At 41.6% G+C, this 14,612-nt stretch overlaps 1 protein-coding gene across 1 annotated transcript in view; it reads right to left on the reverse strand.

Annotated features, from left to right (window-relative positions):
• The window catches only part of LOC311137099 (phosphatidylinositol 3,4,5-trisphosphate 5-phosphatase 1-like), a 34,825-nt gene extending 26,322 nt beyond the window's left edge, over nucleotides 1–8,503 (reverse strand). The window contains exons 1-3 of the mRNA XM_084171432.1: nucleotides 8,263–8,503; nucleotides 7,120–7,183; nucleotides 2,681–2,816 (exon numbers count right to left, since the gene is read on the reverse strand). Coding sequence (XP_084027558.1) covers nucleotides 2,681–2,816; nucleotides 7,120–7,183; nucleotides 8,263–8,405 — 343 coding nt within the window. The 5' untranslated portion in view covers nucleotides 8,406–8,503. The remainder of the gene's footprint in view (nucleotides 1–2,680; nucleotides 2,817–7,119; nucleotides 7,184–8,262) is intronic.
• Nucleotides 8,504–14,612: the final 6,109 nt, after the last annotated feature.

Here is a 14,612-nt window from a genome sequence, read left to right on the forward strand (position 1 = left end):
AATGATGACCACCAATCAGAGACCACTATGATGACACAACAAATGATGACCACCAATCAGAGACCACTATGATGACACACCAAATGATGACCACCAATCAGAGACCACTATGATGACACACCAAATGATGACCACCAATCAGAGACCACTATGATGACACACCAAATGATGACCACCAATCAGAGACCACTATGATGACACAACAAATGATGACCACCAATCAGAGACCACTATGATGACACACCAAATGATGACCACCAATCAGAGACCACTATGATGACACACCAAATGATGACCACCAATCAGAGACCACTATGATGACACACCAAATGATGACCACCAATCAGAGACCACTATGGTAACACACCAAATGATGACCACCAATCAGAGACCACTATGATGACACACCAAATGCGTTTGATGGATCCTTTTAGTCTTCTTCTAATGCCTCTTAAGGGGAAAGTCATACAAATGTATCTGATTGATTTACAATTGTGGACAGGTAACTAGTAACTAACTGATCACATTTAGAATGTAACCTACCCAACCCTGTACCTCAATTACTCCAGTAACCCTGCACACTGTAATTATGGTAGTGGCACTGAGCCTGTATATACTTTGAAACTTGAAACCTCTAATAATGATATAAAAAATATGAGCTAGGGCTGTCAAATGATTAAAATTTTTAATCAAATTAATCAGAATTTTCAGTGGATTAATCTTGATTAATCACTATTTGCAATTACACCTGAATCCTAACCATTTTTTTTCAGAAATGCATACCAAAAGATAAATAAAGATATGATTTACTTGAGCCAAGACCTCTTTCCTTTTTTCTTTTTCGTTTTCATAGAGCTCGTGGATTTTCTTCATAACTGTGGCTCTTGACGGTGGCTTATAGAATGAGTCTTGAGACGCCACTTGCAAAACATCAAGGAAACCTGAGTCTTCTACAATGCTAATGGGTCTACAATCCTTTGCAATCCATTTTGCTATTGTGTTGGTCAAATTATCTGAGGTTGATTTTGTTAATTGCCTGCAAACATTCAGCGTGGTCTGGCGCAAACCACTTGCTGAATCTGACGGCCCAGCAAACGCATGTTTGGCGTTGACATGTTACTTCAAGCTTGAACAGCTCCGGTGAAATTGAAACTCCTTCTTACAAATCTTGCAAATAACCTTGTACTTGTTAACTGTACCATCATCATTCTTTTTATATTTGAATCCGTCAATAGGCCCACTTTGCTCACCTTGCTCCATCTCGCCTCTAGCTCCCAACCACTTTCCTGACCTGAATAATTTGTCACACTGCGCATGCGTGAAATGCGTTAAAAAAATTGACGTAATTAACAGCAAACAACTAATTAACGTCGTTAACGCGCTATTTTTGACAGCCCTAATATGAGCACTTCAAGCACTGGTCCTGTGGCAGATAAAATACACTGTACCTTTTTGGATAGGCCAGAGAGATCCCCTGGGTTATTTCCGGATCTCAGATCTCTTCGCGCTGTATAGCCAACTTCCTATGGTCACCAACTTACTTGGGTCAACCATAGAAATTGGCTATACAACATAAACAGATCTGGTACCACCAACCTACCTTGGGTTAGGTCAGATCTGGTACCACCAACCTACCTTGGGTTAGCTCAGATCTGGTACCACCAACCTACCTTGGGTTAGGTCAGATCTGGTACCACCAACCTACCTTGGGTTAGGTCAGATCTGGTACCACCAACCTACCTTGGGTTAGGTCAGATCTGGTACCACCAACCTACCTTGGGTTAGGTCAGATCTGGTACCACCAACCTACCTTGGGTTAGGTCAGATCTGGTACCACCAACCTACCTTGGGTTAGGTCAGATCTGGTACCACCAACCTACCTTGGGTTAGGTCAGATCTGGTACCACCAACCTACCTTGGGTTAGGTCAGATCTGGTACCACCAACCCACCTTGGGTTAGGTCAGATCTGGTACCACCAACCTACCTTGGGTTAGGTCAGATCTGGTACCACCAACCTACCTTGGGTTAGGTCAGATCTGGTACCACCAACCTACCTTGGGTTAGGTCAGATCTGGTACCACCAACCTACCTTGGGTTAGGTCAGATCTGGTACCACCAACCTACCTTGGGTTAGGTCAGATCTGGTACCACCAACCTACCTTGGGTTAGGTCAGATCTGGTACCACCAACCTACCTTGGGTTAGGTCAGATCTGGTACCACCAACCTACCTTGGGTTAGGTCAGATCTGGTACCACCAACCTACCTTGGGTTAGGTCAGATCTGGTACCACCAACCTACCTTGGGTTAGGTCAGATCTGGTACCACCAACCTACCTTGGGTTAGGTCAGATCTGGTACCACCAACCTACCTTGGGTTAGGTCAGATCTGGTACCACCAACCTACCTTGGGTTAGGTCAGATCTGGTACCACCAACCTACCTTGGGTTAGGTCAGATCTGGTACCACCAACCTACCTTGGGTTAGGTCAGATCTGGTACCACCAACCTACCTTGGGTTAGCTCAGATCTGGTACCACCAACCCACCTTGGGTTAGCTCAGCTGTAGCAAAACATAATACGAGAGAATGGCAGGGTCCCAAATGGCACCCTAGACTTTTGACCAGGTCTGATAGGGTACCCTTAGAAACGCAGAGAGATAATCAGTGGGTTATTATCTGACCTGGCTCCTCCTCTGGCTCCTCCTCCTTCTGAACAGGGAACTGCAGGTGTGTAGCCAGACCCATGTTGGGACTGTAGTACGTCTCCACCAGGTCAGCCAGCACACAGAAGAACCGGATAGGGACCCCCTCAGAGGCCTGGAGACACAGAGAAACAACAAACACTGGTTAGTAGCCCAAACTACTGAGTCTAGTAACAACATCAGTCACAGGTTAGAACTCTAGAGAGCAGAACATCAGTCACAGGTTAGAACTCTAGAGAGCAGAACATCAGTCACAGGTTAGAACTCTAGAGAGCAGAACATCAGTCACAGGTTAGAACTCTAGAGAGCAGAACATCAGTCACAGGTTAGAACTCTAGAGAGCAGAACATCAGTCACAGGTTAGAACTCTAGAGAGCAGAACATCAGTCACAGGTTAGAACTCTAGAGAGCAGAACATCAGTCACAGGTTAGAACTCTAGAGAGCAGAACATCAGTCACAGGTTAGAACTCTAGAGTGCAGAACATCAGTCACAGGTTAGAACTCTAGAGAGCAGAACATCAGTCACAGGTTAGAACTCTAGAGAGCAGAACATCAGTCACAGGTTAGAACAGATTAGAAAAACAGGAAAAAGCAAATCAAACAAAAGAGTGTTAAATGGTCGCTCTGGATAAGAGCGTCTGCTAAATGACTAAAATGTAAATGTAAATGTAAAATGGTTTGAAGAATCCAAAGTCCAGGCACTCAGGTGGGTTTTAAAGTATGCACCATCAAGCCATGCTCCTGATACACTGTATTCTCTAAGATCTCATCACAGGCTAGTACACTTCTGAGTCTAGTACACTACAGAGCACCACAGCAAGACACAGGCTAGTAGCCTCTACTTGGTGCTTGATTTATGGTGCTGGTATAGATCTTCATGGTGCTGGCACAGATCTTTCTGGTGCAGGTATAGATCTTTCTGGTGCTGGTATAGATCTTTCTGGTGCAGGTATAGATCTTTCTGGTGCTGGTATAGATCTTCATGGTGCTGGCATAGATCTTTCTGGTGCTGGTATAGATCTTTCTGGTGCTGGCATAGATCTTTCTGGTGCAGGTGTAGATCTTTCTGGTGCTGGCATAGATCTTTCTGGTGCTGGCATAGATCTTTCTGGTGCTGGCATAGATCTTTCTGGTGCTGGTATAGATCTTTCTGGTGCTGGTATAGATCTTTCTGGTGCTGGTATAGATCTTTCTGGTGCAGGTATAGATCTTTCTGGTGCAGGTGTAGATCTTTCTGGTGCTGGCATATATCTTTCTGGTGCTGGTATAGATCTTTCTGGTGCTGGCATAGATCTTTCTGGTGCAGGTGTAGATCTTTCTGGTGCTGGCATAGATCTTTCTGGTGCTGGCATAGATCTTTCTGGTGCTGGTATAGATCTTTCTGGTGCTGGCATAGATCTTTCTGGTGCTGGTATAGATCTTTCTGGTGCAGGTATAGATCTTTCTGGTGCAGGTATAGATCTTTCTGGTGCTGGTATAGATCTTTCTGGTGCTGGCATAGATCTTTCTGGTGCAGGTATAGATCTTTCTGGTGCTGGCATAGATCTTTCTGGTGCAGGTGTAGATCTTTCTGGTGCTGGCATAGATCTTTCTGGTGCTGGCATAGATCTTTCTGGTGCTGGCATAGATCTTTCTGGTGCTGGTATAGATCTTTCTGGTGCTGGCATAGATCTTTCTGGTGCTGGTATAGATCTTTCTGGTGCAGGTATAGATCTTTCTGGTGCTGGCATAGATCTTTCTGGTGCAGGTATAGATCTTTCTGGTGCTGGTATAGATCTTTCTGGTGCAGGCATAGATCTTTCTGGTGCAGGTATAGATCTTTCTGGTGCTGGTATAGATCTTTCTGGTGCTGGCATAGATCTTTCTGGTGCAGGTATAGATCAGTGTAGCAATGCGAGAGTAGGATCTGAGAGGGCTTTATTATAAATTTTAAATTAAATTATGGCATGTTATGGCATGTTTTCAGAGACTTTAGGTCATGTTGTATGAATTACAGGTTTTCCTTCTACAACAATCATACAGCTTACATACTGTTATAAAGGACTACATCCAAGGGCGTATCAACTACCAAGTCACCTGTTTTTTTTGCCCCCCTTTCACTGCCACTGTGGATGTTTTTTGTCTGTGTGAAGTTTCCGCTATTTTCTGTTAAGCACCACGAGATTAACCTTGTGGCTTTTCATACGCCCACGCTAGGGGATCATTTAACACCTCCTGCAACTGAAAGAGGAATCAACTTTTGATCAGCATTAGCAGAGTAGCCTGTAGGAACTGCAGTACCGTTCATTTCTGTGTATAGGGAAAGCTAAAACTCAAGAACTTGTTAATCAGCAGGGATGACTTTCGTGCTTTCCAGCTACAATAGATCAATTAAAATCTATCTAATTCATCAACTGTGCACTGTAGTATGTTTCTCTAGGTTTGGAATATTCTGACTGCCACAGTCATAAGGGCATGTACAATAACCAAATGTATTTAAATTTCAACCTCAGCCTCTGGGTGGCAGAGAGAGCAGAGAGGGCGGGCCTACAGCTGAAGTGAAACCTGTTGTACTGTACACACTGTTTATTGAATAGACTGTACCCCCCCCCCCCCCTTTATTGAATAGACTGTACACCCCCTTTATTGAATAGACTGTACACCCCCTTTATTGAATAGACTGTACACCCCCTTTATTGAATAGACTGTACTCCCCCCTTTATTGAATAGACTGTACACCCCCTTTATTGAATAGACTGTACTCCCCCTTTATTGAATAGACTGTACACCCCCTTTATTGAATAGACTGTACTCCCCCTTTATTGAATAGACTGTACTCCCCCTTTATTGAATAGACTGTACACCCCCCTTTATTGAATAGACTGTACTCCCCCTTTATTGAATAGACTGTACACCCCCTTTATTGAATAGACTGTACACCCCCTTTATTGAATAGACTGTACACCCCCTTTATTGAATAGACTGTACACCCCCTTTATTGAATAGACTGTACACCCCCTTTATTGAATAGACTGTACCCCCCCCCTTTATTGAATAGACTGTACACCCCCTTTATTGAATAGACTGTACACCCCCTTTATTGAATAGACTGTACACCCCCTTTATTGAATAGACTGTACACCCCCTTTATTGAATAGACTGTACTCCCCCTTTATTGAATAGACTGTACACCCCCTTTATTGAATAGACTGTACTCCCCCTTTATTGAATAGACTGTACTCCCCCTTTATTGAATAGACTGTACTCCCCCTTTATTGAATAGACTGTACTCCCCCTTTATTGAATAGACTGTACCCCCCCCCCCTTATTGAATAGACTGTACTCCCCCCTTTATTGAATAGACTGTACACCCCCTTTATTGAATAGACTGTACTCCCCCCTTTATTGAATAGACTGTACACCCCCTTTATTGAATAGACTGTACTCCCCCCTTTATTGAATAGACTGTACTCCCCCTTTATTGAATAGACTGTACTCCCCCTTTATTGAATAGACTACTCCCCCTTTATTGAATAGACTGTACTCCCCCCTTTATTGAATAGACTGTACACCCCCTTTATTGAATAGACTGTACACCCCCTTTATTGAATAGACTGTACTCCCCCTTTATTGAATAGACTGTACTCCCCCTTTATTGAATAGACTGTACTCCCCCTTTATTGAATAGACTGTACTCCCCCTTTATTGAATAGACTGTACTCCCCCTTTATTGAATAGACTGTACACCCCCTTTATTGAATAGACTGTACACCCCCTTTATTGAATAGACTGTACACCCCCTTTATTGAATAGACTGTACACCCCCTTTATTGAATAGACTGTACTCCCCCTTTATTGAATAGACTGTACACCCCCTTTATTGAATAGACTGTACTCCCCCCTTTATTGAATAGACTGTACACCCCCTTTATTGAATAGACTGTACACCCCCCTTTATTGAATAAAGGACATGAGCATTGTAACACATTCACAGCCACAGCAAGCAAGTCACAGTTAATAGCAAGTGTCTAATTATACAGAGAGCTCACATTGTAGCCCCTGGAAGGTCCAAACACCATGCAAACTATACAAGTAGACTTGGTGCAATGCATAACCGTAATATGTTGCACAATATCCACAATAAAATGCTACATGCCAAAACTCCTCTCACCACACATGGCCTTTCTTAATTTCTGAAGGCATTGAAAACAAAAGCAGAAGTTGTCTGATGCATGAGAAATTGAGAAATGGCTCTTAAAATACCCCTTAACACCCAACACCTGAAAGTGGACTTTACCAGCCAAAATTGGTGGTATAACGCCCAGGACTTGTGTTGTGAAGATCAAAATAATAAGATTAAATGCTGTGTAGGGGAGATCCACACTCAAAACAGGGTGCATTTTGGTAAGAATAGATATTGTTGAGCCGTCTGACTGACCTGGACAGAGAGTTTCCTCTCCTCATTGGGTAGGATCCTGTAGGTATACACACAGTTCTGGTACCTGGAAATAGGAGAGATGGGTTATTATCATACAGTTTACAGAGATGTCTTGATCTGGTGGTCTGGGTCTTGAGAAGCGGTCTGGGTCTGGGGAGGTTGGGTCTGGGGTTTCTGGTTTAAAGTAACTGACATTTCACAGCAGGGTGTGACAGGTGCAGTAATGATAGATTACTTTGTGTCCAACGGTAAACAGCACATGACCATTCATGTATTTGTTTAGCGATTATTCTAATAAAAGCTGACAGTGACACAGAGATGTGTGGTGTGAGTTGCACAGTGGAGTCTACCCAGCTTTGCAGCATGACAGTGTGTGCAGATGAGTTGGCCGCTGCAGGTAAGCAGGTGTAATTTCAAAATAGGTCTACATCATATAGAATTCCTGCTATAGATTTAGTCACGTCTAAAACTGCATGCAACAACAACAACGACATTATTCTAGCCAGTTTTCTCTGGTTGATCAAAGTCTTGAGCAAAGACATTTTCAATTCCACCAAGATGTACTTGTTGCCATGATTTATGTCACGGTGTAAGGAAACAGAAAGTCAACATCACATTGTTCTGCTTTACATGCCAAACGCTGTCAGTAGGCAGAGTTAGGTTCTATACCGCGCTGCAGGAGAATATGTATCCGAAATACATGTAGGTATTTGACACTTCAGATTGAAAATCACTCCCCAATAACAACAGTGTGTTTAGCGTTGATCATTGTTTTGTCTGATTTTAAAGTCTTTGTTTTTAAATCAGCTCTTCCTACTCCGAGCTACTTCGATCAAAGACTTCAACATGATCTTCCTTCCTCAATTTTGATCTGTACAACAGCATTGTAGCTCAGTACACGTTTAACTGTCAATTATTTCCTTATCTGTCTCTCTCTGCAAAAGAGAGTAGTCAGTTGGCGTAGTCTAAGCTACTTTCAAATGTTACTTGCATACAAAGAGGTATTAGGGATGAGTTCTCAACATAATCCTCCTTCCTCAATTTGATCTTTCCAACAGAATTTGGGACTGTTAAACTGTCAGTTTTACCCAGATATATATATATATATATTCAAAAAGTAGTCAGAATGGACGTTTTACTTACAGAACACAGAGGGCATAGGCACCCTGTATGGACTCACTGTCCCGGAGGAGGAAGCTCCCATCCCTGGCTGCTTTGGAGAGCAGATCCTCAGCCTTAGAACGGGTGATATTGCCATGGTGCCATGGCTGGTACGACGTAGACATCCTGGTTCTCTACTGAAAACACTCAGCTAGCTACAGACAGAGTTCTGTTCTCTACTGAAAACACTCAGCTAGCTACAGACAGAGTTCTGTTCTCTACTGAAAACACTCAGCCACAGACATGTTTCTCACAGTCTTCTCTGTTGCTCTCTCTCTCTCTTGCTCTCTCTCTCTGTCTCTTTCTTTCTCTCTATCTCTCTCTCTCTTCCTGTTAGTGGGGCGAAAGCTGTAAAAAGGAAGCTGCTACAAACACGGCTGTGAACTTCCTCATTTGAGAAGTTAGAGAGAGAGAGAGAGAGAGCTGAACCACTAACACCACACACACACACACACGCACACACACACGCACACGCACGCACGCACGCACGCACGCATGCACGCACACACACACACACACGCACACGACTGCTGGTCACAGATCCCTGTCACACAGTGGGAATAATTAACCAAGGCTAAAACTATCTTTCCACCACTGTCATGTTGGACTGACTGTCGGATGTGTCCTGTGATAGGATAGAAGATACATGTTTTATCTGGCGGACTCTGCTGGCATGCATCCCAAATGGCACCCTAAGCCCTATGGGGCCTGGTCAATGTTAGTGCACTACATAGTTAACAGGGCGCCATTTGGGACATAACCCTGGTCTGAAAAGGGAAATAGTCATGAGAGGGTTTCATGTGTGTGTAGGGTTTATGACCTTTGTCATCATATCTGACACTGTATCAGCGCTGTTAGCATTAGGCTAATGAAGAGAAGAGATGCTGCTTTGAATAGATTCAGGAAACCCAATAAAAACCTCTGAGTAGGATTCTAGTACTCTACTCAAACAGTGCAGGTGGCTGTGAAACAGACTAAAGGCCTAAGTGCTAGGCCTAGCCCCCGGTTAGTAGACTTATTCAGCAGAGAAAGCCTACTGGTTACTACATACACATGGATGGATGCATGCCTTTATTTATTTCTACTGAAAGGAGCTGGTGGTGTATATTTACTATAGGGGACATGTACTACTATAGGGGACGTATACTACTATAGGGGACATATACTACTATAGGGGACATATACTACTATAGGGGACATATACTACTATAGGGGACATATACTACTATAGGAGACATATACTACTATAGGGGACATATACTACTATAGGGGACATATACTACTATAGGGGACATATACTACTATATGGGACATATAGCACTATAGGGGACATATACTACTATAGGGGACATATACTACTATAGGGGACATATACTACTATAGGGGACATATACTACTATAGGGGACATATACTACTATAGGATACATATACTACTATAGGGGACATATACTACTATAGGGGACATATACTACTATAGAGGACATATACTACTATAGGGGACATATACTACTATAGGGGACATATACTACTATAGGGGACATATACTACTATAGGGGACATATACTACTATAGGGGACATATACTACTATAGGGGACATATAGCACTATAGGAGACATATACTACTATAGGGGACATATAGCACTATAGGAGACATATACTACTATAGGGGACATATACTACTATAGAAGACATATACTACTATAGGGCACATATACTACTATAGGGGACATATACTACTATAGGGGACGTATACTACTATAGGGGACATATACTACTATAGGGGACATATACTACTATAGGGGACATATACTACTATAGGGGACATATACTACTATAAGGGACATATACTACTATAGGGGACATATACTACTATAGGGGACATATACTCCTATAGGGGACATATACTACTATAGGGGACATATACTACTATAGGGGACATATACTACTATAGGGGACATATACTACTATAGGGGACATATACTACTATATGGGACATATAGCACTATAGGGGACATATACTACTATAGGGGACATATACTACTATAGGGGACATATACTACTATAGGATACATATACTACTATAGGGGACATATACTACTATAGGGGACATATACTACTATAGGGGACATATAGTACTATAGGGGACATATACTACTATAGGGGACATATACTACTATAGGGGACATATACTACTATAGGGGACATATAGCACTATAGGAGACATATACTACTATAGGGGACATATAGCACTATAGGAGACATATACTACTATAGGGGACATATACTACTATAGAAGACATATACTACTATAGGGCACATATACTACTATAGGGGACATATACTACTATAGGGGACGTATACTACTATAGGGGACATATACTACTATAGGGGACATATACTACTATAGGGGACATATACTACTATAGGGGACATATACTACTATAGGGGACATATACTACTATAGGGGACATATACTACTATAGGGGACATATACTACTATAGGGGACATATACTACTATAGGAGACATATACTACTATAGGGGACATATACTACTATAGGGGACATATACTACTATAGGGGACATATACTACTATAGGGGACATATACTACTATAGGGGACATATACTACTATAGGATACATATACTACTATAGGATACATATACTACTATAGGGGACATATACTACTATAGGGGACATATACTACTATAGGGGACATATACTACTATAGGGGACATATACTACTATAGGGGACATATACTACTATAGGAGACATATACTACTAAAGGGGACATATACTACTATAGGAGACATATACTACTATAGGGGACATATACTACTATAGGGAACATATACTACTATAGGGGACATATACTACTATAGGGGACATACACTACTATAGGGGACATATAGCACTATAGGGGACATATACTACTATAGGAGACATATACTAATATAGGGGACATATACTACTATAGGGGACATACAGTGGGGGGAAAAAGTATTTAGTCAGCCACCAATTGTGCAAGTTCTCCCACTTAAAAAGATGAGAGAGGCCTGTAATTTTCATCATATGTACACGTCAACTATGACAGACAAAATGAGATTTATTTTCTCCAGAAAATCACATTGTAGGATTTTTAATGAATTTATTTGCAAATTATGGTGGAAAATAAGTATTTGGTCAATAACAAAAGTTTCTCAATACTTTGTTATATACCCTTTGTTGGCAATGACACAGGTCAAACGTTTTCTGTAAGTCTTCACAAGGTTTTCACACACTGTTGCTGGTATTTTGGCCCATTCCTCCATGCAGATCTCCTCTAGAGCAGTGATGTTTTGGGGCTGTCGCTGGGCAACACGGACTTTCAACTCCCTCCAAAGATTTTCTATGGGGTTGAGATCTGGAGACTGTCTAGGCCACTCCAGGACCTTGAAATGCTTCTTACGAAGCCACTCCTTCGTTGCCCGGGCGGTGTGTTTGGGATCATTGTCATGCTGAAAGACCCAGCCACGTTTCATCTTCAATGCCCTTGCTGATGGAAGGAGGTTTTCACTCAAAATGTCACGATACATGGCCCCATTCATTCTTTCCTTTACACGGATCAGTCGTCCTGGTCCCTTTGCAGAAAAACAGCCCCAAAGCATGATGTTTCCACCCCCATGCTTCACAGTAGGTATGGTGTTCTTTGGATGCAACTCAGCATTCTTTGTCCTCCAAACACGACGAGTTGAGTTTTTACCAAAAAGTTATATTTTGGTTTCATCTGACCATATGACATTCTCCCAATCCTCTTCTAGATCATCCAAATGCACTCTAGCAAACTTCAGACGGGCCTGGACATGTACTGGCTTAAGCAGGGGGACACGTCTTGCACTGCAGGATTTGAGTCCCTGGCGGCGAAGTGTGTTACTGATGGTAGGCTTTGTTACTTTGGTCCCAGCTCTCTGCAGGTCATTCACTAGGTCCCCCCGTGTGGTTCTGGGATTTTTGCTCACCGTTCTTGTGATCATTTTGACCCCACGGGGTGAGATCTTGCGTGGAGCCCCAGATCGAGGGAGATTATCAGTGGTCTTGTATGTCCTCCATTTCCTAATAATTGCTCCCACAGTTGATTTCTTCAAACCAAGCTGCTTACCTATTGCAGATTCAGTCTTCCCAGCCTGGTGCAGGTCTACAATTTTGTTTCTGGTGTCCTTTGACAGCTCTTTGGTCTTGGCCATAGTGGAGTTTGGAGTGTGACTGTTTGAGGTTGTGGACAGGTGTCTTTTATACTGATAACAAGTTCAAACAGGTGCCATTAATACAGGTAACGAGTGGAGGACAGAGGAGCCTCTTAAAGAAGAAGTTACAGGTCTGTGAGAGCCAGAAATCTTGCTTGTTTGTAGGTGACCAAATACTTATTTTCCACCATAATTTGCAAATAAATTCATTAAAAATCCTACAATGTGATTTTCTGGAGAGAAAAAAATCTCAATTTGTCTGTCATAGTTGACGTGTACCTATGATGAATATTACAGGCCTCTCTCATCTTTTTAAGTGGGAGAACTTGCACAATTGGTGGCTGACTAAATACTTTCCCCCCCCACTGTATACTACTATAGGGGACATATATTGCGATAGGGGACATATACTACTATAGGAGACATATACTACTATAGGAGACATATACTACAATAGGGGACATATACTACTATAGGAGACATATACTACTATAGGAGACATATACTACTATAGGAGACATATACTACTATAGGGGACATATACTACTATAGGGGACATATACTACTATAGGAGACATATACTACTATAGGGGACATATACTACTATAGGAGACATATACTACTATAGGGGACATATACTAAATAGGGGACATATACTACTATAGGAGACATATACTACTATAGGGGACATATACTACTATAGGAGACATATACTACTATAGGGGACATATACTACTATAGGGGACATATACTACTATAGGGGACATATATTGCGATAGGGGACATAAACTACTATAGGGGACATATACTACTATAGGAGACATATACTACTATAGGAGACATATACTACTATAGGGGACATATACTACTATAGGGGACATATGCTACTATATGAGACATATACTACTATAGGGGACATATACTACTATAGGAGACATATACTACTATAGGGGACATATACTACTATAGGAGACATATACTACTATAGGGGACATATACTACTATATGAGACATATACTACTATAGGGGACATATACTACTATAGGAGACATATACTACTATAGGGGACATATAGCACTATAGGAGACATATAGCACTATAGGGGACATATACTACTATAGGAGACATATACTACTATAGGGGACATATACTACTATAGGGGACATATACTACTATGGGGACATATACTACTACAGGGGACATATACTACTATAGGGGACATATATCACTATAGGAGACATATAGCACTATAGGGGACATATACTACTATAGGGGACATATACTACTATAGGGGACATATATTGCGATAGGGGACATATACTACTATAGGGGACATATACTACTATAGGAGACATATACTACTATAGGAGACATATACTACTATAGGGGACATATATTGCGATAGGGGACATATACTACTATAGGGGACATATACTACTATAGGAGACACATACTACTATAGGGGACATATACTACTATAGGGGACATTTAGCACTATAGGAGACATATAGCACTATAGGGGACATATACTACTATAGGGGACATATACTACTATAGGGGACATATATTGCGATAGGGGACATATACTACTATAGGGGACATATACTACTATAGGAGACATATACTACTATAGGAGACATATACTACTATAGGGGACATATATTGCGATAGGGGACATATACTACTATAGGGGACATATACTACTATAGGAGACACATACTACTATAGGGGACATATACTACTATATGAGACATATACTACTATAGGGGACATATACTACTATAGGAGACATATAGCACTATAGGGGGCATATACTACTATAGGAGACATATACTACTATAGGGGACATATACTACTATAGGGGATATATACTACTATGGGGACATATACTACTATAGGGGACATATACTACTATAGGGGACATATACTACTATAGGAGACATATACTACTATAGGGGACATATACTACTATAGGGGACATATACTACTATGGGGACATATACTACTATAGGAGACATATACTACTATAGGGGACATATACTACTATGGGGACATATACTACTACGGGGACATATAGCACTATAGGGGACATATATTGCGATAGGGG

Source organism: Coregonus lavaretus, assembly GCF_964263955.1.
Source record: "Coregonus lavaretus genome assembly, chromosome: 11".
In the NCBI taxonomy this organism is placed as follows: Eukaryota; Metazoa; Chordata; class Actinopteri; order Salmoniformes; family Salmonidae; genus Coregonus; species Coregonus lavaretus.